Consider the following 27,058-nt stretch of genomic DNA (forward strand, 5'->3'; position numbering starts at 1 on the left):
TCTCTCTCTCTCTCTCTCTCTCTCTCTTTCTCTCTCTCTCCCTTTCTGTCCCTACCCCCACGCGCCGAACAACCACTACAAATTCAAGTTTTCCTCTTTTACTATCACCCTTCTAGTTCTCTCCCTTCCTTCAACTCTGCCATCTCTCTATTCCTTTTATTTCATTCAGCCCTTTCTCAGACTACCGACTCTTATTCGCCCCTCCTATTTCTCCTCTTTCTCCCTATCAATCTATCTCTGTCTTTCCGTCCCCTTTCCCGGCACTCCCTTTCTTCTTTCTCCTCCCTTTTCTTTCGTCATACCATCAACGAATTTTCCCCCAAAAATCTTCCCTCAAATCTAGCGGAAAACTGATACTCCCTCTCATCAGTGATGTAAATAACATTTCGAAGATCCTTCCTCTTGCTCTAAGAACACATTTTAAGTCAACGGAAAAATCGATCTTGATTCATTAGAAATGTCGGGTTTAATTTAACTTTAATTAGACTTTAAATAGATTTAATACGATTTCGTTTGAATTCCAATTGATTTTCGGTCCGATCTAATACGAAAAAGACAAGAGATAGATTAAACCGAAATCGCTTGATTGCGTTGTATTCCATACGAGTGATCCCCCATTGGCATTTAATTGCGCGAACGTGATTCGATGAAAAACGAGAAGACAATAATAGAAAATATCTTTTAATTTATCGCTACGTTATTCAAAGAAATCGAACAATTTCTCTTGGAGATGTAAAAGAAAAAAAGAAATAAGGAAAGAAAAGATCGAAATTCTTTATATTCTATGATTGCGTTTTTGCCCAAATGACGTAACTATGAAAAAGAGAGAGAAACGGGATGATGGAGAAAAAGAGAGAAAAAGATTTTTCTCTTCGTAAATATGATTGAATAGAATTCCTTTTTCCTATTTTATTCGTGCGAGAACGATTGGAAAAGCTAAATGGCGAAGTAACTGAAAAAAGAAAAAATTAGAAAAAAAAGAGAGAAAGAGATGATAAAATGAGAATATGACAGAAGATTGAAAAATCTGATTCTCGTTCGTAACACGATCAATGTATAACGGCGATCTCGATAAATTAGAATGGAATGGAACTGTCAATACATATCACCGATGGGGAAAAAGGAAAAAGCAGAGCCGACATGTATATATATACATATATATATACCCACAGCTAATACAATTGCATTTCTCGCTATACATGACTATTGAAAAGGAATTTTTCTACATGAGAGAGAATTAATTACGACGCTCTTTTGTTTTATTCCTTCTAACTATTTTTAATTATTAATTACTACGAAGCAACGTAATACAATCGCGATTGATGTGACAATAAAGAATTTAAAAATTAATATTGTCTGATATCGTGGTTAGAATGAATGGAGAAAAAAGAAAAAAAAAAGAAAGAAAAAAGAAAAAACAAAAAAACAAAACGGAATGACCTTTACCAAACTAATAAATTCTAGTTCCAACAGACCCTCTTCTTTACCACATATCTCCGCATGCAAATAATTTCAACGACCACCCACGCTCGAAAGACCCACACGAATATACTTTTCCACCAAAAATGCTTGCCTTCGTCTTACGCGCGCGCGCGTCTATGTGTGTGTGTGTGTGTACGTATGTATGTATGAGATGAGATCTTCCTCTCAGTTAGTACTATTTTCAAAGCAATTGATTCGAGACAGCGAGGTCATCAAAATAACGAACGTCGTTGCCACATTATCGTAACATCTGTCGATCTATCGATATACAATTCATTTGCATAGAAAGGATCGCTTCCATTGTTCCTATTGATCATTCCAATGAATTCTTATCTTTGTAGATTTTCCACATTTTCCATATCCTTGAGAAAGAAGAAACAGCTAAACGTAGAGATACAATTTCCAACTATATTCAAAATTGAACAAGAAATATCAAGTAAAAGGTATTGTGAAGAGCGTGGGTAGAATAAAAAAAAACTATGAATGAAAATCCCAGAGAAAAAGAGTGAGAGAGAGAGAGAGAGAGAGAGAGAGAGAGAGAGAGAGAGAGAGAGAGAGAGAGAGAGAGAGAAAGAAATAGAGAAGGGTGAGGAAAGAGGGATGAGGACGATGATTGGGAGAGGGAAACTAATTTCACGTGTATGATATATCAATGATAATTGTGTGCGAAAAGCAAAGTGTTCATGAATGAAGTGTAATGCAGCTGAATAGGTCGATAGAGCAACTCCCCGCGTAGCCGTGCGGAGATCAGCCGCAGGCGTAGTAATCAATACAGGGGGGACGGGGTAGACATGGCGCTGTGGGAACGGGAACGGGAACGAGAACGGCCAAGTCCATTCAGAGAAGCTGTAGGCCTTACTATTGATTGTGTGGGTGGCGAAAGGGGTATCCCCACCCTTGGACCATTCAGCAATAGCACTGGAGTAGCGAGGGTTGGCAAGGGAAGGGAGTCGAACACACCGTCAGGGATAGTCGGGGTGACGAAGCGTAGGTGGTTGGAACGAAGGTGAATATCTCGCTCTCGCGATTTTTAAGCTACCATCAATAAAGCTCTCGTTACTTATTACGTTGAAATTTCTCACTTTCTCACTCTCTCTCCCTCTTTCTCTTTGCTATCATTCTTACTTGGTTTAAGGAAACTTACAGAAAATTAGGGTACTCGAAAGAACGTTTTAAAAAGCGATCTATTCGATGATCCGTCCATCTTTTACTGTACTCCCCTTGAATTTTCTATAGTCAGCAAATATACGTATATGTGTGTATGTGTATATGTATGTATGTATGTATGTATATGTATATATATGTATATTGTCGGATACCAGTGTTCCTTTTGATACTCGAGTTATCACGCCGTATCCTTCTTACTGGTCGTCTACCATGGTCGTCAAATATAATTCAGTGAGATATACCAAATTAAGGGATACCTACGCAATTAACTGGATGATATATATTCGCGTTACGTCATTCCTCATGATAGGATTTAATAGAGAGTATGAACATTTCTGACCTCGATCTCATTCTTTCAAATCGTCTTTATCATTTCTCCTCTAGAGATCTATATTACCGACTGATGTTCTTCGATATATCACTGCTTTTAATGACTTTATATAAAATATTTATTATCAGATAACGTCGATTGAAAATTATGAAATGAATTTATTATATAAACTTAGATACGAACCTCTGTATTAAAATCATGTAATTAGAGAATGTAATGAATGGTATGTTAACCATAATCGATCGGTTGTTCGATACTATTTTCAATGCGTCGTATTATCCAAATTATATCTGAAGTAATATCGATCACCTGGGTCTCAACATATAAAGATTCTTACGTACGTAGGTCCTATTCTGAATTAACGAAGAACCTAAACAGATAAGATACACGTTTCTTATTGTTTCACAAGATTCAGACATTAATGTAGAAAAGTTACTAAGAACGAACTAAATAATAGACTTATCTTTCTAAATCGGCCTTAACATATATTTATATGAAAATTCAAGGGCCTTATTCATCTAATCAAGTACTTACTTTTCATTTTTATAATCGATTTATATAAAATAAATCAAAGATCAAAGGTCAAAGATCAACGAATCGAATTTGCTAATCAATTGACTACATTTACGCGCGTAAATACTAATGGCACTTATTTGAATAAATTATTCGATATAATTGTGAATCGAATATTCGACGTAATTCGTATGGGAAAAAAAATTCTAATTTTATACCTATATTATCGTGTAATCCTGCGTGAGATTTTGACAGGAAAATTCACGAAGCGAGGATTGAAGACGTTGAAAATGTATTCCAATATCTGACTTAGAATATTGATAGATTGCAATGAAAGATATTATGGCGGCTATAATTTGATTGGATGTCCATTGTCTGAATATAATCGTATAATTTTGAACACGTAGGATATAAAAAAGATCGAAAGAATATTGCAAACTATTTCAATCTTTACTTACAGACTATTTCACGCTTATAACTCATTTTTATCTTAGAAATTAACGAGTTCTTTATCGCGTGTATTTTTATTGGTTAATTCCTTCGTGATCATAGAAGAAGTGACGTATCTGTAATCTGACTGATTCGTTCTGCGATCGTTGTAAACAGTGACTTAAATATATATATATATATCAAAGAGATAAAATAAATAATTCGAACGAAGCGTACAGAAACTATAAACTATTTTTAAGTAGATTAAAATTGATTTAGTTAATAATTATATCTGTATTAGATCGAATTTTGATTAGAAGAAAAAAAATAACAAAGGGTTGGTAACCATATCCTATTCCTGATTGGTTCTTCGTCGTTCTTCCTTTTCGCTTTTGCTAAGTTCACTATAATAGTCAGTGCTTGTACTGAGAAAAATGGCTGGTAGACAAAACAGTGGAGAAAACAGGAATTGAATCGAATTGAAGGTCGCAAGTGATTGTCAAACATACCATGTTGTAGTTATTCGATAGGGTAATGTTGTTTTTACATATCCATAAGTATAATTAACATCTGAATAGTTAAAAAAATTTTCAAGAACTCAATAAGTGATTAGTAGATTTCATCGAGAAATTGTAAATGGATGGTGATAGTCACGATTGCGAAGCAACGAAGTCTACGACCTTCGGCAATTAGTATGTGTAATGTGCAATAGTTCTGTGTTGAATGCGTCGTACACATAAGTGTTTCTTGAATAAATTGTCAAAAATTCGTAAGAAATTAAAGTTCATCCTTCAAAATGACAATTTTATCGAAGAAGAAAACGAATGCATCAAAAGACAGACGTGAGGGAAGTAATAATTCGGAAGTCGACGTTCATGGTGTACAAAACGAACATAATTCTGCCTCTATTGCTCTACCAAACACACCATATCAGGTATACATTACGACTTTCATCTTGCTATTTCTATGTTGCGTTATTAACCGGTATAAAAAATATCTATACACTATGATTTTTTTATAACAGGTGCGTGGAGCTAATGGATTTGCTGTTGATCTTCATGCCGTACAAGGTGATCATGGTTCTGGCCCAATCGTTCTTACCAGTGGCTCATATGAGGTGAGAAGAAGTGGAAAGTTTATTGATGACAAATTGCTACATTCAATCTATTCTATTATCCTCAGTTACATTTAAAACCAAAAAAGTTGAGTAATCAATAAATGTATAAATAAGAGAATTGCAAATATATTGTGATTCTTTACTGAACTTTTTTCATTTAATAAAAATATTTTTTGATAAGATCAAGATAAATAATAGCAATAAAAAAAATCATTATTATAGGCAACGGTAGATCGGCGAGAAGAAAAGCACTTTGAAGATTCTAGTGGACCAAGCCATGGCAAACGTCATCGACAAAGAGCTAGTCCTCATAGGTATTGAATATCAAACTGCATTCGTATCAATTGTAGTTTATTCTATTATATTTTGCAATAAAATTATGCTGAATTTTATAGCAGCTGCATTGGAAGAAGTTCACGTTCCAAGAGAGAACGAGAAAGGGATAGAGGACGAGAAAGAGAAAGAGAAAGAGACAGGGAGAGGCAAGCAACCCCACCTGCAGCCTCATGTAGTGGTTTGCAAGGTAATGAAGATTATTATGTTACATACGATACAATAATCGCATACAATTTTTTATACATTTTATGAAAAAAATCTATTCTTTATCTAGGTTCAGATGGTGCAGTTATAAGCAACAACCGTATGAGTATTGTAGGTAGTGCATCAAATTTAGATGAACTTGCAAATGGTTACAATAGCGGAGACGAATATACAGGACGCACTGGAAATAATCTTACATTAGCGGAATGGCAAGAGGTTAGTTTCTAAATAATACACGCATATGGAGGTATAATTAAATGGTTTTTACAAATCTAGCGTGATAAATGGTTTGAAAAACGTATGCGGAAAATGGGATATATCGTGAAAAAAATGGGAGAAGATGGCGCATGCTTGTTCAGAGCAGTTGCGGATCAAGTTTATGGCGATCAAGAGATGCATGGAATCGTACGAAAACATTGCATGGATTATATCGTAAGTATTATTCGACGATAGTTTTTAATGTTGTTACAAATTACTCGTAAAATTAATAGAAGCATTTTTGCCCATTTGTAAATACAAATTCTTTCGATGTTATGTTTCAGGCTTCCAACCAAGAATTCTTTTCTCATTTTGTAGCTGAGGATTTTACTACATATGTGGATAGAAAAAGGCAGGAATATGTGCATGGAAACCATATAGAAATGCAAGCTATGTCTGAAATGTATAATCGTAGTATACAACTGTTTTGTTATAGCACTGGTATTATGAATCATTTGTTTTACGTCTTATTAATAAGTATATAAAAAGACAATTTACAATTTAAAAATATTATATTATAGAACCCATTAATATTTTCCATACAATGGTAAAAAGTGACAATGAACCTATACGATTGTCGTATCAACGTGGCAGTCATTATAACAGTATAGTAGATCCATATAAAGCTACTATTGGTGTTGGGTTGGGCTTACCATCATTCAATCCCGGTTCCGCAGATCGTGAACTTATATCGGACGCGGTACGACAAAGTGAAGAATTACATATTGAACAGGTAAATTAAGTTAATCTTTTATCTAAGTAGGAAATAATTAAATCTTTTTATAACATGTGTTATTCTGAAACAGACAATGCTTGAAGATAAAATAAAAGCTACTGATTGGGAAGCAACCAACGAAGCAATAGAAGAACAAGTTGCTAGAGAAAGTTATTTACAATGGTTACGAGACAATGAAATGCGTAAAGCCGTAAGTACAATATATATATATATATATATATATATATATATATTAAAATTAAGAATTTTCGAACAATACCAACATGATGTATTTTTTAAATTCAGCGATCAGCAAGTAGCAGCAGTACAAGTACGGTTACAAGTGCACAACATAGCCATGCACATTTTCATTCCCATGGAAATCGCGGACAACAACGCAGTCATACTTCTTCTCCGACCACCACTCAAACTAGCCAAGATACTATGCGCAATTCTCCAAAGGTCCAAACGTTATTATAACGATTAGCGACTTTAGAAGGAAATACAAAAAAAGAATTTATTACATCTACAGGTCCCAGATACTGTATGGTATAAGAGGTCTCCACAGCATCAATCTCCTCAAGGTTCTAATATAACTCATCTTCCACCATCAGACTTTGAAACAAAGATAATGCCACAAGAACCTGTACCAGGAAGTAGTAAGGAAGCACATACATCGCCTGATATTTCACTGTTCAATCGTCTTCCTCCGGAAGTATTTGGTAATAAAATTTATACGTAAACCTAAACGTTCTTATTTAATAATAACTTATCTATTGATCTCACATTATATTCTACTTATTTTATTAGATATCACATAATAATATCGTGACATGTTATAGGTTTGACAGACTGGGAAGATAGCGATGTTCTTTCGCAAGTATTAGCGACATCACAGCAAGAATATTTGGATACTTTGAAGCAATCACGTACATCTGCAAATGACATCATACCCGAATCTAATAATAGTTAATTTCTGTATAAGAGGTTCGATATAGTGAAAAAAAATTCAAAAATGTCAGAGGAAAAGATATATACATTTATATATCGCAGTATCATCTAATCTCCCATTAATGCTAGGGTGTAAGGTGGTTTGCTTTCTTTCGTTCGAGTGTATTTTACAATCGACATTTTGTCTTCTTTTTTCTCTGTCCGATTCTTTCGTCGAATAATTGTGTTAGTAAAAAGTATATACGGTGAACCATATATACGTGTTTTTATCAGTTAAAAATATTAGTCTAAAAGACATTAACACGAATCTTTCAACATTAGATATCATTTTCGTTGGAAAAGAAACCAAAAAAAGAAAAATACAATCAAAAATCTTTGCATTAGCAAAAAATGTTAAACAATCGATTGCAGTAGTTCTCACTATTGTCACGGATGCTTTCTTCATCCTACATTATCGCTATCATTGTTCTCTTTGTCATCGTAAAGCAGACTTTCTCATGGATAGAAAAAAAAACAAAATATTCTTTGATAATCGTGACACGTTCTCTTGTTATAACATAATAGGTCAAAATGCTTCAGAAAAAGTAATGATTGCATTATTTGTAAGAAAAGAAGTAAATAAAAAAACTATTACCTATAATATTCGTCTTACTCTTACACGATTTTTCCTATTGTTTATCAAACATACAAAGTTTCGTGTAATATAATAAGATAAATAGAAATGATATATCAAAGTAAACAAGAGCAATTGTGCTTAGATGATAAATATCAAGTGTCCTCTGTCTTCATTGTATCGTCATTAATGTACTTTAGTGTATATAATCATATTTTTCTGTAAACAGTCCCCATCAAGTTATGATTTATGAACGCAATTTTACAAATTTATACGTCGTGTATTAAACAAAAGTATATATGTCATAACTAAATATCAATTATTAACAAATAAGAAAACATATAATTATATAAAAATGAATACATGTGTCAAAAAATACAAGTTCGAAACTGTATTGGGCAGGGGAATGTTTGGGTAAGAAAAATATTAATTTTCATAAATTAATAATTTCTTAGAATATATGATATGTGCGTGTGTGTGTATGTGTATGTGTATGTGTATGTGTGTGTCAACAGAACTGTTCATCTAGTTAGAAGAATAAAGGACTTGAAACCATTTGTTATAAAGGAACAGAATTTAAGTATAAAAACTAATATATCTTTTGAAGTAAGTTTGCACATATTGTTGCTATACTTCGTCAATCATTTAAATTGAAAAAACGATATCATATGTTTTAGATGGTCTTGAGAGAAGTGCAATATTTGCAAAAAATGAGGCATCCAAACATTGTTGCTTATCATGCAGCTTGGATTGAAAATAATAAAAGTTACATTCTTATGGAATATGCAACTCGTAGTACTTTGAAAGAATTATTGGAAAAACGTGAAGTGCCGCTGATGGAAGAAGTAAATTTTTTTTTTCAAAATTAAATAAAATAATGTAAAAATTGTGAGATTATATAAATTAAGAATATTAATATTTTCATAGAATGCTTTGTATTTGTTCTCACAAATTACTCTTGGAGTCCATCATATACATACAAAGAAAATTCTTCATAGAGATTTAAAACCTGAGAATATTTTGTTGACTGGACGTAAAGGAGACATTGTTAAAATTAGTGACTTTGGTGTTTCTAAAGATATACAAGAGTAAGACTTATCACATTTTTGACTGCGAATTTAATAGATTTAAGATCTTGAAAATATTAAATAATTTAATGTAATATTAACCCTTTGTGTTTATATTCCAATCAATTTTATAATACAACCTACCAGCAACTCCAAAACTTTTACAAAAGTCTTGTAATTCTTGAAGAGTCCTTAGGTCCTATATAGATCGGTAATGCAATTTCTTTTTTATACTTTAGGGAGTCCATGTGTTGTGCTGGATCTTACTGCTACATGGCTCCAGAAATGCTTTCGAATCAACCGTACGACTTAAAATCGGACGTATGGAGTATGGGTGTTATTCTTTACGAATTGGTGACCAAGCAGCTTCCATTTTCTGCATCTGTAATTATTATAACTTATTAATAAAATTTTTCGATAGCAATAACTTTAGATGATCAAAAAATTTTAGGATCTAGCCGAGATCACAAGAATGGTATGCTATGAAAAACCAAAACCTTTTGAACGGAATATTTCAATCTCAACAATACGATTGATTTCGAAAATGTTAAGGAAACAAGTGATCCATCGTCCGAGAACCGATCAATTATTACTTTGTCCGTACTTAGTTCCATTCGTCGCTAGAGTTCACTTAAATCTCGGTAGAATTCAAAAGTTTTCTTCTCAAGACAAAGAAAATTTTAATCTTCGAATTTTTCAATATTTTATAAAATCTTAAAGTTAATATATACTCGTCTATATCTTTTACCAATTAACTTCTTTTTTTTTATATATATAAAAGGACATTTTACATATCGATCATATGATTGCAAACAAAAAAATTGTATCATATGTACCTTCTTATTTTATTGTAATTTGATTTCTCTATAAGAAATAAAAAAGAACAGCTTTTACTATTTGACAAACAAATTTGTAAAATTTTATTTTTTGTCTACCTAGTGAACTATGCAATAGCAGAGTTATGCATTTTTATAATAATCTCTATGTATGCCTTTAAAAATGCGTTTTACAGTTATGGTCACAGATGGTTAATTTTTGTACGATTGTGAAATGTCGCTAGAACATGAAAGGCATTTTATTGTTCACCGAATGACTATTAAGTTCGGACAGAGTATTAAAGGGAGAAGAGTAACAACAGCCGGAAGTAAAGGCCGGAACTGTGGAGAGTTAATTTCATTTGATCCTGTCCGCGTCAGGGAGCGAGTTTTTCAATGGTATTCAGTTCACACCTTGCCATCTAGAATTACTGTGCTCGTCACGAATTAGTTCTACCTTTGCAAAAACTACAACTCAAATTTTGTGGCATGAGAATAGAAACAAATTTGTTTTAACATTCAATCAATAATCGAATATTAAAAAAACTTCTCAATCAAAATGTGTGTATTAAAGTATTGAATGACTGTGTTATAAAAAAATAAATTTGTTTAAATTTTCAACATGCAATTCTCTGTGTTACTTCTATATTATTTCTGTCAACGTTCGTGGGTAACGAGTTTTTCACTTAATTCATATACGAAGAACATTACAACGGAAATATCGACGTACGAAACTCTGGAATCCGAGGATTTGAATAAAGAAACTCAGCATTTTTTAAATCCAATCTACCGTGATCTCGATCCTTCGAATGACGTCGAACATATCGATCTTCAACAATGGCCAGGAAGATCTACTGTTCTTTTACCTCGCAATGATATTCCTTCCACTACGAACGTTATGGTACCGAATAAATTTTTCAACGTTAGTGTATCCTTGCAACGAAATTCAACGAGGTATGTTATAATAACAATAATAATAATAACAATAATAATTAAATAATAATGATGACGATGACGATAACAATAGGATGAATAGATTTAAAAAAACTGACAATAACAAAATAGTTTCCATTATCAAGATATCCAAGATTTAGCATACCACTTTCAATCGCGATGATAGACGAAGTCTTCTGTGATTTTGGTCCACTTCCATCGTTGTCTCTCTGCGAATGGCAAAATGGTAGCGATTCATTAGATTGGATGGCAGGATCTGGCTTAGGAACTAATTGGTTTGGTGGACCACCATCGGATTCTACTACCAGTACAATGGAAGGAGGGTCTGTGTCTATAATTATCAAAAAGATCACATTCGAATTATAAATCTTATAATTATCTGAATGTTTCATTAACGTGATAATCACTTAGGTACGCCTTCGTGGAGACATCACAAACACCATCAAAAGGTGTAACAAGCAAAAATTCTGGAGCTCGATTGCATAGTCCTCAATTGGGAAGTACTGGTGTTTCAGGAACTTGTGTTATGTTTAAATACTCCATGGATGGTCTTAGTGTCGCAGGATTGAGAGTACTCTTGCATTTGGGATTCGATGAATACTCGATCAAAAAGGAACCAGACGACGTCATTTCCTTTCAAAATGTCACCATACCATTTTGTAAGTCAGTTAAGACTGAGAACGAGCGTGTCATCTGGCATGCTCATTACTATGATCTTGAGATGTGGCAGCAAGCTCAGATACTTTACACTTATCCAGACGTACACTCGGTAAGAAGACTTGTTCGGATTATAACTTCTCGATCATTTGATTTATTATTATTATTATTATTATTATTATTATTATTACTATTACTACTACTACTATTATTCTTTTATAGTTAATCATCGAAGCAGTGCCCGTTGATTCGACTGATCCATCTCGTCTCTTTCGAGGATATATAGCGATCGATGACGTCGATCTTCAACCTGGAACTTCCTGTGTTGGATTTTGTAACTTTGCAGGTGGATTTTGTGACTGGAACAACGATGCCGAAGATGACTTTGATTGGACCATAGTACGTTTTAGTGAAATATTTGTTATTATAATCTAAAGATCGAAAGATCGAATTACTTCATAGTATTCCTTTCAGAGTCGAGGTAGCGGAAATCCAGCGACTGGTCCAGCTATGGACAGCTCTAGTGATCGAACTACAGCTGGTGGTTACGCTTTTATCGATTCTAGATTTCCACGTAGACCTGGTGATACAGCAAGATTAATCAGTAGCAGTTTCCCAGCTACCAATCCAGACGCACCGATTTGCGTACATTTCTGGTTTCATATGTTTGGTACAGGAATTGGCAATTTAAAACTTTACTTACGTCACTTTCGTGATCTCGATGCAGTGTTACAAGAAATTTGGGGATTGAGTGGGAACGCTGGTAACGCTTGGTACATGTCGCAAATAACTGTTGGCTCTTTGGATGACTATCAATTAATTTTTGAAGCATCGGTAGGAAACACCGGTATGGGAGATATCGCTATAGATGACATCACGTTCACTCACGGTGCTTGTCCTGGTAAGATCTAATACGGATTAATCCTGTTTCTAAAAATGAATACAATTATTAATAGATTTTTCCTTTCGTTGACTTTGTATAGTGTATCCACAAGTAGCAGCAACAATATCAAGAGACTGTACTTTCGAGGTAGACGAATGCGATTGGATCAATACCAGAGATCCGGATCGTGTTGAATGGGAAAGAGTTTCCAATCAAGTATTAAGTCCCAGAAATCAACGAAAACCATACAGCAATGGAAATACTGGCACTAGACACAACGAATATTTTCTAACACTTGGCAAATCTCGTAGTGGATCCATTGGTGGTGGTACTGCTCAACTCGTTAGTCGTGAAATGGGTGGTTCTGATAATCCATTGTGTATCACATTTTGGTATATCATGTTCGAGTCTTTCATAGATTCTACTGGACCAAGCTTAGGTGTGCTACGTGTATACATACAGCCTAACGACGAATCGTCAGCAGAGCCCAGACCTATTTGGCAATTGTACAATGATCAAGGTCCTACCTGGAATTACGCGCAAACGAATATTAATGAAAGAAAAAATTTCAATATCTATTTTGAAGGTATATGGGGTCCAAATAGAGCAAATGGTATTATCGGTATTGATGACATATCCTTTTACATTGGAAACTGTACAGGTAAACATTAATAAAAATTGTATAAATTTAATTCTCACGGACAAATCTTGTAAAGTATATGACAATAAAGCAACAAACTGTTTCAGTAAGGCCACCTGCTGCTTCTGTTAGGAGTGAGGATTGTAGTTTCGAGAAAGGAATATGTGGATGGGAAAACATTACTCTTGCAACTAATGATCGTAGTGTTACTTGGCAACGTGCTTTTCTTACTCACCGACCAGCTCAGCTCTTAGACAAAACCTTTGGGACAACGGGCGATTATATCTTTTTTGATATATACACGGCCGATCAAAAATCCACTGAAGTACAATTACGTTCTCCAATTATCAATACACCGATTGACGAAGAGTCCACTTGTTTCACATTTTGGTTTGCTGCATTTGGCGTTGAAGAATCTACAATGTTACAAATTATTAGAACGTCTGATATTGAAGATGCAAATAGTGGTTATGATGAAAATGGTAACGATGAAATATTGGTACGTATTGATTCTATATTTTCTTCTTTACTTCGTTATAATTTCTGCTTTTCTTTTCTCGTGTACTTTGGTTTTAACATTTCTACACTTGCACATATGTTTTATATTAATCTAACATTATAATCATTCTTCTGTAGTTATGGTCATTAACAGCGAAGGGATTTAACAACCCAAGACCAGTGTGGATGGCAGCGCAAGTAACGATCGATGGACGTTCACCGTACCGTCTTATTTTGAAAGGAAGTGCTAGTAACGGTGGCTTTGCTATTGATGACATTAAATTTCAACCACGTATTTGTCCAAGTAAGATTACTAAAACGTGTAGTCATTGAAAATTAATAAACTTATGTGTACATATTACGTTATATCAAACTTTTAGTTTTGATCTCGTTAACTTGAATTATTTTCCGATGTTTTAGCTCGACCACCAGAAGCTCATCCTCAAGTATACCCAAACAAGATGTAGTAAATTTACATATTACTAAAACAAAAATTGTAATAAAAATCTTATAGTAAAATAGTACAATGAGAAATGGAATTTCTATAAATAAAATAAATAATAATTTTATACATATATACGAGCTTGACATTGAATAAAACCATTATTTATTAAATTAAAATATCGATAAAAGTCAATATAATTATTTAAAATATATAATTCTGTGTCAAAGTTCTATTCAAAAAAGTGATTTCTATGAACACGCCTGTGATTAATATAAAATAACTAACTTCGTATAGGATAATGTTATAAATGGCGTTAATGACAATAACTAGAGATGTCAAAATATAACGATTTATTCGCAACTTCAATAGCTTTCAGTATAAAGACCTAAAATACTCTATAGGTGAAAATACTAAATATTAATTTAATAGGTACTATTTTCTTGTATCACAGATGCCGTGACACATAACGCAGTCATACATCACCTCTTTGTCAAGTCTATATATAGGTAACTCGCGAATGATATTTATTTAAAAATTAAATTCGATTCACACAATTAATTACAAGGCGAAAATAGTATTTCTTTCATAGATAAAGTGGTCTTTACCATTTTATCGTTACGATGTATCATCCTTCTGTGAAAAAAAAGATATTTTTATAAATCATCGATACATCGCTTCATCTGTACATTATCACATATTGAATTATTATTAAATACTTGACTATCAAATATTCTTTCCAAAATGGTAAGAAAAAAGGTGCAATAACGAATAATTACATCTTTTCTTTGATAATAGTTCGTCGATTAGAATATCATAAAACTTTTCAAGATAATGATAATGATAATGATAATAATAATAATAATAATAATAATAATAATAATAATAATAATAATATATACGAAGGCCTTTTGTGTACTTTCTTAATATAATATACACATTCATTGTTTCAAATAATTGGCAACAATAATGCCACATTTTCAACCTATTTACTCTCTCCCTGCCATTATAATAAAATAAATAATACAAATGACAAAGATGACAGTCCGAAGTTCCAATTTCACACATCACCTAGATATTACTGAGTTTTAAATTTATATGGACGGAAACTATTTTCCCGAATTATTTTTATATGTGTATACATGTACAGGATATCACACGCTTTTCAAGTTGTTTTTTCTTGCCCAAATTATAGCAAAATATTCTGTGAATGAACCACTTACAGAATAAGTTACTCAAATTTCATTGAAAAAACTTGAGCCATCTTGTACATATATGTATACAACTACAGTAGAATAATTTATATAAATGTATAAACAGTGATTTTAGTAAAGAGAAATTTAATGTACAATGCCTTCTATTTTCAAAGATCATTTCAAAATTTTCTAATCATTTATAAATGTTCCACAATTAGTGCGCTTGTTTCACTTCAAGCAATTGTGGATAATTCTCAACAATATTTAATAAAATCCCATCAATATATGCTCTTAATTGCGCGTTGACTTCCTGTTGTTCTTTCAAAGCCTGTTTCAACTGAAATATATAATAGTTTCCTTAGGAAATATATGTATATATTACGAAATAGAAAAATAAAATGATTTATGCATACTTCCGAAATACTATATGGTGGTTCATATTCTTCAATTGCATGACCATCCATCTATAATAACATAAAATTTGTAAACCATTATTCGGTATAGTTTACAAGGTAACAAATCAGACGATGAACATACCTGATCTTGATTCATACCAGCCAATAATTCGGCTGCTAGACTAGGTCCTTTTTCAGTACCGTTACTACAAGGATTTAACATTAAAAGTTCTCGACCTGCTTGTACAGCGGCAGCAGCTTGCAACTCGTCTCGTGTCTCTTCTAAACCTATTGATAACGTATGTATATATTAATATAAAATAATATATTATATATAATCTAACGTCTCTCTCTATACATACAAACACACACACACACATATATATCAAATAATAATTCAGAAAAAGCAACATACTTTTATTACGTGCTTGAAGATGAACCACTTGTTGTTCAAGCTCTTCGAGTCTCTGTTGATTATCAGCTCTAATTATTAGTTCCTCCTTAGCTACTTGAAGCATATGATGTGCTTCATTAGCTCTAGCTGCTGCCTGTTTTTCGTTTTCTCTGGCAGTATTTGCTTCGCTTTGAGAATCTTTGAGTTCTATCTCAAGGGAGGCCTTGTCGTTTTTAACTCTTTCAAGTTGCTCTCGTAATCTTCCTATTTCATCCCTCAAACTAGAACTTTCTAATTCAATTGCTTGTAATTTAATAGCATAATTTTCTAATTGTAACTGTTTTTCTCTTTCCAAACGACTGGCCAATTCTCTGTGCCTTCTTTGTTCTGCCTAAGGTATATATTAAAAAAATAAACACCTTTCGTGTTTATTAAAATAAAACTAACTAAAAAAGAAAAAAGATAAGGATCATATCGAACGAACCTGTAATCGTTCTTCAGCTCTAGTTTCGGCATCTTTCGCAGCTTCTTCTAACATCAATATTCTTGCTTGCAAAGTAGCATTTTCTTGTTTAACTCTCGCATATCTTTCCTCACCGACCGATTGCGTATCGGCCAAGACGTGCATTTGTTCCTGAATCATTTGGACCTATAATAAAAAGTAATATTTAGAACACTTATTAAAAAATATAAATAAATAAATAAATAAAAATTAGATGTTTAACATACATATACCTCAAAGAATTATTTATTCGTATAATTTCTCTTATAATTTAAACGTAAAAGTTAAGAGAGCGGAAATCTTTTCTTTCGAATAAAATATTCAATAGGTATAAAGAACATTCCACTGTAAGGCGTTGCACTTGTGCATTCTCGATAGTGAGACTCGTGTGGTTAGAATATCAAATGTGGACATCCGTAGATCTCTCGCTTACTATTCTTATCAATAGCTATTAAAAAAGCTAGAAACGCATTTCCTACGGGTTGGCATTTTAACAATACGTTTCTACGAACGTGTACATTCTAAAAATACTCCGCAATGAGAAAATAATTTAGGCGCCATATTCAAAAAATAGGAATAAACAACATTTCAAATAACATCTCTGACACGTATTATAACCTTGATTCAGACGGATGTTCAACACGTGGATAGATCGTTTTGTCGACGATGTATATACATATAACATATCCTATATACAGATATCTATAACTTGTGTCTATAATAACTCGTAGTTTAACCAAAAACAGATGCTAGAAGCCGAGTTATAACACAACTATCCTATTATCGAAAGCTTCTAGAAAATGCAATGGGAAAAAAAAAAAAATAGACCAACCACTAATATTCTTTGCTACAATATAGACTTCTTTAGATGATTAAATCGAAGAATGCAAAGTAAAAAAAAGAAACCTCTAAGTAAATATTTCGATCGAACTGTACTGATGTTGGCAATATACCAAGAAACGTTCTCTTTCGAACCAAGAAAAGTTAAAGCATGATACCAAAGTAGTGTGTGTTAGAAAAGGGAAGAGAACGATTGGTAGAAAAAATTAAAAAATAAGAATAATAAGGGAAACGTCATGAGGGATCGTATGATAAGGCTTACTTGTCCGGTAAGCGAAGGAATGTGTCGTCTGGGCGTCCTGGCGACACGGGGCACCTGGCCGACAAACTGAAATTGTCCCTCCCAGAGGTCGTACTCTAAACCAGCACCTGGTCCAGAGGGTGGTCCCTCCCCGGAAGTGGTAGCATATCGATAATCTCGATCGATCGAGTCCAACGTCGGATCGTCTCGATCATCGTCGTCGTCGTCGTTCGGTCGTCGTGACTCCATCTCTTTTTCTCTTCTTTTCTCTCTTTCTATTTTTTAATTTCTCTCTCTCTCTCTCTCTCTCTCTCTCTCTCTCTCTCTGTCTTTCTCTTTCTCTCTCTGTCTTTCTCTTTCTCTTTCAAATCGAGTCACGTCATCGACGTCATCTTTGTCCTCGATGCTCTATCATCCACCGTCTTCTGGACGTCGACGACGACGACGACGACGACGGAGACGAGGCGCGTATTACGCGCCATAAAACGACGATGACAATAAAGCATCGTCTATCTTGCTCCCACTCACGCGACCACGAACATAACCTCAACGACAACAAACGTCGCGGCACAGTCTTCTTTTTCTTTGATCTCTTTTGATTTTTCGACGGAACAATAATGAAAGGAGACGGCACAATAGACGAAACGAAGGAGAGGATATGTAACGCACACTTTACGTCCTCCTTTGCTGCGCACTTCAAATACATTCGTCTTCCTCGTGTCGCGCGTTCTCGACTCTCGATCGTTCGCCGGGAGTAACCGAACGATAGCGAACGATGCTATTTGTGCTCTCTGTTGCTTTCCACACTACCTCTCGGATAACTTCGAGAAGACGAACATATGTGTGCGTATGTGAGCCGTGTTTTACGTCTAACACGTGTATAATGTCGCGTAAGAGACGTGTATACAAGTTAGATACGTGCTGTGTGTGTTATGTGTTGCGTCGTGTTACATCGAATACAGCTTAACGCCCACCCCTTACAAATTCGATGCGCGCGAGTAAATACATCCTACTCGAAGAAAATAAAAGAGAAGGAGAATATCTAACATACTACGTGCTATCCTTTGCAAATTTGTTTTTTTTTTCTTGTTTTTTCTCTTCGTCAACTTTCGTATTCTCTCGCTGCGTCTTTTTTAAGCGTATTCTCTTTCTCTTACTTTTCTCCTAACGTTCCTAGTAATGTACATGTTTCCATGAAAGGTATAACTATTAACTACCTCTTTTATGCGTGGGTGAATTCTTGGGACAAGGGATGGGCGGATTAGGAAGTTAACGTGGGTCTATACAAGTGTTTCGAGGTCACATACTCGGACTTGCCTTATGCGAAAATGGAGAGAACGTCCTCTTCTCTATTTCCTGTCGATTTTATGCGTGTCTTATGGTGCACATGAGAGATTACATTGGCGCGAAGAAGCAAGGAATAAAACTCTGGTCGCCATATTGTCGAGCTTAAATGCGGACTACTATCGATTGATATTATTGTTGTTATTATCATCATTATTATTATTATTATACCAGATACGAAGTGTACCTTTTAAAATGATCGTTCAAATGACGATGTTCCTTAATTAATCATTAGAAAATTTTCGATCGATTATTCAACTTGGATACTATCGATTGATATTATATAATTGTTATGGTTATTACTATGTACCTTTTCCTTTCGTAGAAAATAAGCACAAAAATGATGTTTCTTGATTAATCAATCCTTCATTGCTGTCTATTATTCCACTGTCTGTAAGTTGTATATCCCAAATAACTTAACGCTGCAATGACCAACACGAAACTCACGAAGGACCATCCAACCCAACCAACGAAACCATTGCATGACGTTTTAGCACAGGCCATTCCTCGCTCTAGTTTCGCTTGTCGCAATAAAGCTGCTTATCAGATTTATCAGCCGATCGAAGAAGTTTAATTTTTGATAATTTTCGAAGAGTTTTTAATTATTGATAACACATTCTTACGAATTAATTTTGACGAATTTTCTAAACCGAACTTATCGAAGATCTATCGAGAAAATTTTCTAATGATATTTATTTAATAAACAAATGAAAAATTAAACTTATTAAACAATCGAAATGCGATTTATCTACAACATACGTGTACATATATATATATATATATATATGTACTTTCACTTTTCATACAATCGACAATAAATAAGTTTGATTTATTCGAAATAAATGATCAATATTGTTACTATTTCTTACTTTCATTTACGACGACATTCGCTTTTCTTTGTCTTATTTCAGAATATTTATTTCACTGTTGGTTCTTTTATGATCGTTAGATATTCGTTGCATTGACACTTGGTGTGTCAGTAGCTACATTGATTTTCGAACGGGGAATATCGATTATTCCTATATTCAAAGTTTGCTCATCTTCATTCATCTCGCTTGACGTGATCTGCATCGATTTGTAAATCTTTGGAGAGGATATATTGATAGGAAATTTTCTACATTGTTTACACGGCATACTGCATTCTTTCCTAAGTTCCGCTATCATGCCAGCACAGCGAACAAATTCGGCTGGGCAATTTTGAATAGCGTCTTTCTTTTTCCTCACTATCTATATGAAATTAATACATTTATTTATGGTGTTTACTTTAATTTAATTAAAATAAATTAAGAGAAAATAATGTTGTTGAAAAGTTGTTTAGAAAGTACATGACTATATATGTATATTGTAGAAATATCAAGCCAGAATATTATTTTTAAAAAATATATTTATACATATATCTCTTATATAGCAAGATCAAAAGTATCAAATTACAATATCGTTAAAAAATATTTTTTTTTTTATATATATATAATGAAATATCCTAAAAAGCGTCAAATCAGAATATAACTAAGAAGATAGATACATATCGTTGATATCTCACTATATCTGTTCACTATATTTCTAGATATTTGAAAATCTATTCACTATATCAAATTTAACAAAAACCGAACAAGAGAAATAACTATAGTGCAAAGTATTAATACATATTAAACTAACTAACGATTTTACCTGTGTCGAAGGTACAAAATTAGTCTGCCTAACGGATCGAAATCTTTGACCTGTTCTTGAAAGAGTACGATAAAGAGCATATCCGAGTACAAAGATAATCACTATAAGGATAATGATTAAGTACCAGGTCTGTCTTGATAGTTTGTCTTTGTTTTCAGGAAACACTTCATCGAGATTTTCATGGTTGTAGCAGGAAGATGGATAACTTGGGATCGGATGATGATGAACTCCGTATGGTTCGTATTGAATATAACGGGGATAAGGTTGTGGGTAATAACCGTAAGAAGGACCAGAATGATGAGATGATGGTAATTTAATCCGATCGGATTGACGAGTAGAGTAAGATGGACAAGACGGAGAGTCACAAGATTGTTTTATGGCACACATCAGCTATTAGATGAATGATTTCAAAATTTTCTTTTCTCTTTTTGTTTCTTTCTTTTTTTCTTTTTTAATCACTATATGTATACAGGTTTTATTCACATACGCACATACACACAGTATAATGTGTATAAAGATAAATTTTTTTCTTTCCTTTTTGTCTTTTTTTTAATCAGTATATATCATTTTTATTCACACATCGTATATCGTATATAAAGGATAAAAAATTGTTCTTATCCTCCCTTCTTTCTTTCTAATCAGTATTTATCAGTTGATTAAAACGAAGATATTATTAATGTTATTATTAATATTATTAAATCAAACGTCAAACACACAAATTTAGAAGGTTAACCGAGATCTTTGAAGTTCCATTTGATTACACTCTGATGTTTTAAACGTTCTAGTATTGGTACAATAAGTAATGTCAGAATTTTCAGTAAAGAAATGTTGCATATAAAACTTATTTATATATATTATTTATATATATTATAAATAAGATATTATAGTTGTTTACGTAGATATAAGATACTGTACATCGTCGATACAAAATAGTATAGTGTTATTAATTGAAATATAAACTACTAAAAATTCCGACATATTACTTATTGATCAACCCAATAAAATCTTGCTCTAAGCCGTCCTGTTCGAATCTAATTCAGAGTCTATATATCAAATTATGGATTGGTTCAATGAAATATTAAATAATGAGACTCATCGTTCTATTGGAAGACATTCGAAGTAGATAGATAATATTCAAAAGAAAAATGACAACGACGACGAATTGCTTTTGATAATACATCTACTACTTGGTATTCTATTTGTCACAATATACTGTTTTCAACACGTACACTTACATAATGAATTATGTTATACGTAGTTATATACCACAAGCTATTATTTTTTATACTCACGTTGCAGAATTGTGTTTCATGTTTGATGTAAAATTAATCTTCGAATGCTATTACGTAGAATCTTGATAAATCTTTTTAACGGACCACGTAAGTGTTCATACACGAATATAATATGTGAATTGCAACACTTACCCTATGATTGAGATCGATAAAGTCTTCCTCAAGAGACACATCGCTGTACATATCGTCCGTATTATCGCAGTTCGAGCCTCTTCCCGAACTATTGAAGCTACCGCTGCGATAGAGCTGACTATAATAAAAATAAAAAAGGAAAAGAAAATTAGAGTATATAAATATACTTTAGCAGATAAATCATTTTTGATAGATCATACTTCGTCGTTTTAATACCAGATTTATAAAATTAATGAATTTCTAATTTTATGTATAAGGCTAGAGAAATTATAAATATTATTTTTTACTTATTTCTTTTTTAAATATCAAATAGCGTCAATACTGCTATGGTTTTTCGCCTAGTCTCAACTCAAATTTGGTCATAATTGAAATAAGTATAAAATTGGTATAGTAGGTTAATTAAAAATGAATCCTTATAAATAGAAAATTAAGTATAATAAAAGCTTATAAGTAAAAGAACAGAATAAAAATACAGTATATGAAATACGTCTATGTAGTAGAAAGTTCTCTGTCAGTTTCAAATTCTGTGAAAGGATCAAATTTCTCGAAGCGTCATGGAAACCGAGTTGGCGTCGAAGATCTTTGAGAAAAGATCCCTCTTACCGATTTCTTTTTTTCATCTTTGTATTACGCCATCGGCTATTATCATATGATGATGTCAGTAGTGTTAAAATCTTCTATATATAAGAGTATATCTTTTTTTGTTAAGTATATTTATTTTGTTTTTTTATATTTGAAAATCGTCAATGATAATTAATACTAGAATGATGATTAATACTAGAAAATTATTTAGAACATAAGTTTTCATATTTTTCTTTTTTTTATTTATTCATTTCTTTTTCTTATATTTCAAAATCGTGAATCCTTTATAATACTAATTATTTCTTTCTTCAATTTTTTTCTTTTACATTTAGAAATCGTTCATTATTCAAAATACGAGGTATTTATTCTGATTCATTTATTATATTTGTATCATAGTAGTTATCATTTAGAACATATGTGATTCTTACCTCGCTAATGCATTTGAACTGATCCTTTTTCTCCCGGAACTGGAAAAGAAAGAAAGACGTTTTGTCAATGTTTGATCTTATCGATTTTAATTAACGTTAACGATTGATTTTTATCGACTATTATAGTGTGCCATCGTAATCGAGCTGCTAATAGCTAAGAATATTTTTACCGAGGTCGACCGTCTACTGATTTATCGGATGTTGACTATGAGCCAAGTTCTCATCTCTCTCTTTCTCTGTCTGTCTCTTTTTCACAGTTCAAGTGCACAGACTTGTGTGCGTGTGTGAATGGTATGCAAGAGTATAAAATTAAATTTCGACGTATTAAATATTCAAGATTAAATATTACCATTGAGAAATTTTTCTTATAACTATCTATAAAATAGGATAAACAAAAGCTATTGTGGCTTGGAAAAACTTGAAATTCAGTTTCTTATCTTCCGTTATACCGACAGTGTATAGAGAGAGAGAGAGAGAGAGAGAGAGAAAGAGAGAAAGAAAAAGAGAAACATTTTTACACATACGATCTCTTTCGCACGCCATCTTTTCACACGTCTTTGTTTCGCCATCGTTATTATATCGACGGAAGTTCCCGCAGCAAAATTGCAAATACTCGTTTATGATATGCAAGATAATATTTTTTTTTTTTCGAGATATTTTTCTTTTGATCTATGTGTATGTACGTATATATTACCATGGAGGTGTTCGTCTGAGCGACGTTCGAAGCCAGGAATGCCTTCCTATGGTCGAATTCGGACTTCTCGGGTTTCTGTAAAAGAAAGATCATAAATTACTTGAGATTCAATATTATTTATTATATAAAGTTATTATATGAATATATGAAAATAATAATTAATTGATCATATATGCAATAAACTTATATATTATAAATTAATATATTTATATATAAATTTATATAAATAGTATACTACTATTACACTACTTCTCTATTAATATATTACTATATATATATTATGTATATAAATTTATTAAATATGATCAATTATATTCAATATTTTTATTATCGATACGAGGAAAATTTTACTTTCTAAGTGAAATAAATAAATCGAAAGTTACTATACGCATGAAATGACGTTCAATAAAATATACGAATAAAAAATAAATTTTTAATTTCAATCTAATGTATGATATTGCGGGAAAGTGAAAATTTCGTAAATTTCGATTGAATTAGATAATTATGATAATAAAACAATTTCAAAGTAAAATTTACAAACGATACAAATAGTTTCTACAAACGTTTCTCTCTACCGATGCGTATAATTTAAATTAACTAATAACATATATTTCTATTGTTATTCGTACGATCACTATATATCAACCAAAATTGATTCTATTAAACCTAACGAGATCATTAAATTATCTTCTCTTCTACACATCTGTGTAATCATAATATTAATTATCAGTAGTCACGCTTAACCTCAAAGTAATTTCATGCTCGAATGATCATACCTGCTTAATGATTCAATTTTGTCGAATGAGAAGCTACGAAAAAAGAAAGAAAAAAAAGAATACTATTTATCCTGAAATTTATCTTCTGTTTAGAAAAACGTATGTGTGCGCGCGCGCGCGTGTGTGTGTGTGCGTGTGTGTATAAAAAAAGGAAGAAAAATGAAAAAAAAAAAAAAAATGTTCTTTCCTGAAAATGTATTTTTTTTATTTGGAAATAACGACGCAAAAAAAGATATGAACGTCACAAATAAAAAAAATAAAAAAGAAAAGAAAAGAAAAGAAGATATTTCATCTGAAAATTTACTTTTTTATTTGGAGATGTAGCGATAAAAAAAAAAAAAACAGAGAGAAAACAATTTACACGAACTTGATACAAATAAGAAACAAAAAAAAATAAAAAATAAAAAAAAATAATAATCATACCCGACGGAAATGCATTTAACTTATATTACTATGATAATCTCTATTTCTTTCTCGACTAAAGTAAATGCAGAAGGGAAGCGGGGATAAGAGGATTGAACGTCATTAAGCTTCCCGTAGAATACGATAAATTAAATTAATAACTCGAGGAAGTAGTCGGAATAATAATGGCATTAACTATGTTTTCTCTTCTCGTGCGAAACTTTCGATACAGGTTGAAACGTTGTTACAAATGATAGTTACGTATGTATATACATATATATATATATATGTATCTGACCGAATATATGTACATATGTACATGTGTATATATATATATATTGTACATACACATACGATCGTGAGAACGAAGATCAACGTTTTTTTTTCTTTTTTTACTGAACACAACCGAAATCTTAATATTTAACGGGAAACAATCTCTCGGTGAGTGTAAAAAAAAAGAATTGTACAAAGAAAGTATAATCATCATCTCGTAGCTGAAGGAAAGCTTCTTTAGGATTCACCGTAGCATGAAGGTAATTAACAACGTTCCAAGCGTGCACGAGTGTAACGTAAACAATAGTTCTGACGCGACCTTTGCCAGTAAGAAAATTAATCGTAGACTTTTATCGTCAATACGGACATATTTATGCACGTTCCTTTTAACCAACTATGGAGAACCGAAGTAGTATAACAGGAAATAAAAAGGAACGAATTTCAATAGAAAGGATACAAAAAGTAGCGGGAAAATTGAAAAAAAAAGAGAGAGAGAGAGAGAGAAAGAAAAAACTAAGAACAAGGAATAAATAAGAAAGGATAAGAAAAGGGGGCCGATCAAAGAAGTAGAAAGAGGGTTAGAGGAGGTAGAAATCGCGGTTTCCGTTTTACCACACTGCGGCAATGTTCGAGCGATGAATTTCACCTTTCGGACGAATCGATAAGTTCTCCACAAGCAGCACGTTGCACTCGAGCGATATGACGACGACGACAACGATAATGACAACGACGACGACGACGACGACGACAAAGACGACGACGCGATGACGTTCGTCGTCCTGGCGAACGGTGTTTTTTGATTGGTTCTAAAATGGCCACGATGCGGTACCGCGTGACCTAAGGCGCGAGAATTTAAAACGACCGCAAGATGGATGGATAGATAAAAAGAAAAAGACAGAGAGAGTGAGAGAGTGTATGCGTGAGAGAAAAAGAAAGAAAGAGAAAGAGAGAGAGAGAGAGAGAGAGAGAGAGAAATCGGTTTTTAACAAGAAAGAAAAAATATAATCGAATTTATATATCGATTTACCTGCCGAAAGGATTGCTACCGGTAGGAGAGGGTGCCGAGCTACTGCCACCAGGTGAATCGGCGTCGTCTCGGCCGTCTTCGGGTTCACCGTCAGCATCAACTTCGACGGAACCAAAACCAGAACTGGAGCCAAAGTCGGAGCCGAAGCCAAAGCCCTCGTAACTTTCTTCTTCGTCTCGATTATTACCAATGAGTTTTATATTGCAAGAGGAAGGAGCGTTGTTGTTAGTTTCGGTCGTAATAAGTGGATCTGGAACTGAACCTGAACCGGAATCGGGACCGGGACCGGGACCACTACTACCACTACCATCACCATCACCACAGCCTCCACCGCTACCGATATTCGAATAATCTCCAGAGTCGTTTTGCGGACTTGCGCTACCGATCGGATGATTCTGCAGGTCTAACGACATCGAGAGCGAGGGAGGCGGCCCGCCGTTGCTCCGTCGGCCCCATTCGGCGTCGTCGTCGTGATCGTCGTCGGCGGCGTTCGTCCTCCTTCCCCCCTTTCCCTTCCCCTCGTCCTTGTTCTCGCTCTTAAGGTTTCGTTTCTTTCTCGGCGAGATGGCGCTGCCTGTTGCTTCGCCAACAAAATCTAATACCTCTACTGTAGACAGAGACGACGACGGATCACCGTTGTTACCACCGTTTACACCTTCCTCTTCTTCTTCCTCTTCTTCTTCTTCTTTTTCTCTCCTTTTCTTCTCCTCGTTCTCTTCGTTCTTATCGTCGATAGCCGTTGACGATGAACGGGAGCTTACCATCCTTCGTTTATCCGATCACGATATTCTCCACCTTTT

At 33.4% G+C, this 27,058-nt stretch overlaps 4 protein-coding genes and 2 long non-coding RNA genes across 8 annotated transcripts in view; 3 read left to right on the forward strand and 3 right to left on the reverse strand.

Annotated features, from left to right (window-relative positions):
* Window positions 1-2: 2 nt before the first annotated feature.
* LOC122632501 lies at window positions 3-3,501 on the reverse strand. 2 transcript variants are annotated; one of them, XR_006327878.1, is made up of 5 exons: window positions 3,164-3,501; window positions 2,990-3,083; window positions 2,802-2,906; window positions 2,627-2,712; window positions 3-75 (listed from the first exon to the last, which is right to left on the reverse strand). It is a non-coding gene; the product is annotated as an uncharacterized LOC122632501 (long non-coding RNA). The 2 variants fall into 2 exon arrangements; XR_006327877.1 differs by having other exon boundaries at window positions 2,627-2,906.
* Window positions 3,502-4,114: 613 nt separating this feature from the next.
* LOC122632493 (OTU domain-containing protein 5-A) lies at window positions 4,115-8,143 on the forward strand. 2 transcript variants are annotated; one of them, XM_043819325.1, is made up of 12 exons: window positions 4,115-4,856; window positions 4,947-5,039; window positions 5,262-5,353; window positions 5,435-5,562; window positions 5,650-5,795; window positions 5,856-6,011; window positions 6,122-6,278; window positions 6,359-6,570; window positions 6,644-6,763; window positions 6,859-7,014; window positions 7,085-7,274; window positions 7,395-8,143. In XM_043819325.1, the coding sequence occupies exons 1-12, from the start codon at window positions 4,719-4,721 to the stop codon at window positions 7,523-7,525; spliced, it is 1,719 nt and encodes a 572-aa protein (XP_043675260.1). In that variant the 5' UTR covers window positions 4,115-4,718; the 3' UTR covers window positions 7,526-8,143. The 2 variants fall into 2 exon arrangements, with proteins under 2 accessions (XP_043675260.1, XP_043675261.1); XM_043819326.1 differs by having other exon boundaries at window positions 4,800-4,856; window positions 4,947-5,124.
* LOC122632500 lies at window positions 6,331-6,928 on the reverse strand. Its single transcript, XR_006327876.1, has 2 exons — window positions 6,837-6,928; window positions 6,331-6,592 (listed from the first exon to the last, which is right to left on the reverse strand). It is a non-coding gene; the product is annotated as an uncharacterized LOC122632500 (long non-coding RNA).
* Window positions 8,144-8,793: 650 nt separating the features above from the next.
* On the forward strand, window positions 8,794-9,284 carry LOC122632498 (serine/threonine-protein kinase Nek8-like). Its single transcript, XM_043819336.1, has 2 exons — window positions 8,794-8,961; window positions 9,044-9,284. The coding sequence occupies exons 1-2, from the start codon at window positions 8,794-8,796 to the stop codon at window positions 9,206-9,208; spliced, it is 333 nt and encodes a 110-aa protein (XP_043675271.1). The 3' UTR covers window positions 9,209-9,284.
* Window positions 9,285-9,910: 626 nt separating this feature from the next.
* On the forward strand, window positions 9,911-14,180 carry LOC122632499 (MAM and LDL-receptor class A domain-containing protein 1-like). Its single transcript, XM_043819338.1, has 9 exons — window positions 9,911-10,952; window positions 11,078-11,275; window positions 11,364-11,721; window positions 11,832-12,008; window positions 12,084-12,510; window positions 12,593-13,153; window positions 13,240-13,631; window positions 13,769-13,934; window positions 14,051-14,180. The coding sequence occupies exons 1-9, from the start codon at window positions 10,621-10,623 to the stop codon at window positions 14,095-14,097; spliced, it is 2,658 nt and encodes an 885-aa protein (XP_043675273.1). The 5' UTR covers window positions 9,911-10,620; the 3' UTR covers window positions 14,098-14,180.
* A 230-nt stretch (window positions 14,181-14,410) lies between these two features.
* The window catches only part of LOC122632492 (rab11 family-interacting protein 4B-like), a 17,776-nt gene continuing 5,128 nt past the window's right edge, over window positions 14,411-27,058 (reverse strand). The window contains exons 2-10 of the mRNA XM_043819324.1: window positions 26,259-27,053; window positions 23,781-23,855; window positions 23,087-23,125; window positions 22,077-22,194; window positions 16,542-16,706; window positions 16,079-16,448; window positions 15,806-15,951; window positions 15,682-15,732; window positions 14,411-15,605 (exon numbers count right to left, since the gene is read on the reverse strand). Of these exons, the coding sequence (XP_043675259.1) occupies window positions 15,483-15,605; window positions 15,682-15,732; window positions 15,806-15,951; window positions 16,079-16,448; window positions 16,542-16,706; window positions 22,077-22,194; window positions 23,087-23,125; window positions 23,781-23,855; window positions 26,259-27,022 (1,851 nt within the window). The 5' untranslated portion in view covers window positions 27,023-27,053 and the 3' untranslated portion in view covers window positions 14,411-15,482. The remainder of the gene's footprint in view (window positions 15,606-15,681; window positions 15,733-15,805; window positions 15,952-16,078; window positions 16,449-16,541; window positions 16,707-22,076; window positions 22,195-23,086; window positions 23,126-23,780; window positions 23,856-26,258; window positions 27,054-27,058) is intronic.

This window comes from Vespula pensylvanica, chromosome 10, assembly GCF_014466175.1.
Source record: "Vespula pensylvanica isolate Volc-1 chromosome 10, ASM1446617v1, whole genome shotgun sequence".
In the NCBI taxonomy this organism is placed as follows: domain Eukaryota; kingdom Metazoa; phylum Arthropoda; class Insecta; order Hymenoptera; family Vespidae; genus Vespula; species Vespula pensylvanica.

Excerpts from the sequence above, each read along its gene's own strand:
- LOC122632493 (XM_043819325.1), top strand. The coding sequence starts at position 4,719 with ATGACAATTTTATCGAAGAAGAAAACGAATGCATCAAAAGACAGACGT. Across the intron at positions 4,857-4,946 it reads TACCAAACACACCATATCAG|GTGCGTGGAGCTAATGGATT; the intron begins GTATACATTACG and ends TTTTTATAACAG. Across the intron at positions 5,796-5,855 it reads CATTAGCGGAATGGCAAGAG|CGTGATAAATGGTTTGAAAA; the intron begins GTTAGTTTCTAA and ends TTACAAATCTAG.
- LOC122632498 (XM_043819336.1), top strand. The coding sequence starts at position 8,794 with ATGGTCTTGAGAGAAGTGCAATATTTGCAAAAAATGAGGCATCCAAAC. Across the intron at positions 8,962-9,043 it reads AAGTGCCGCTGATGGAAGAA|AATGCTTTGTATTTGTTCTC; the intron begins GTAAATTTTTTT and ends ATATTTTCATAG.
- LOC122632499 (XM_043819338.1), top strand. The coding sequence starts at position 10,621 with ATGCAATTCTCTGTGTTACTTCTATATTATTTCTGTCAACGTTCGTGG. Across the intron at positions 12,009-12,083 it reads ATGACTTTGATTGGACCATA|AGTCGAGGTAGCGGAAATCC; the intron begins GTACGTTTTAGT and ends TATTCCTTTCAG. Across the intron at positions 13,935-14,050 it reads TCAACCACGTATTTGTCCAA|CTCGACCACCAGAAGCTCAT; the intron begins GTAAGATTACTA and ends CCGATGTTTTAG.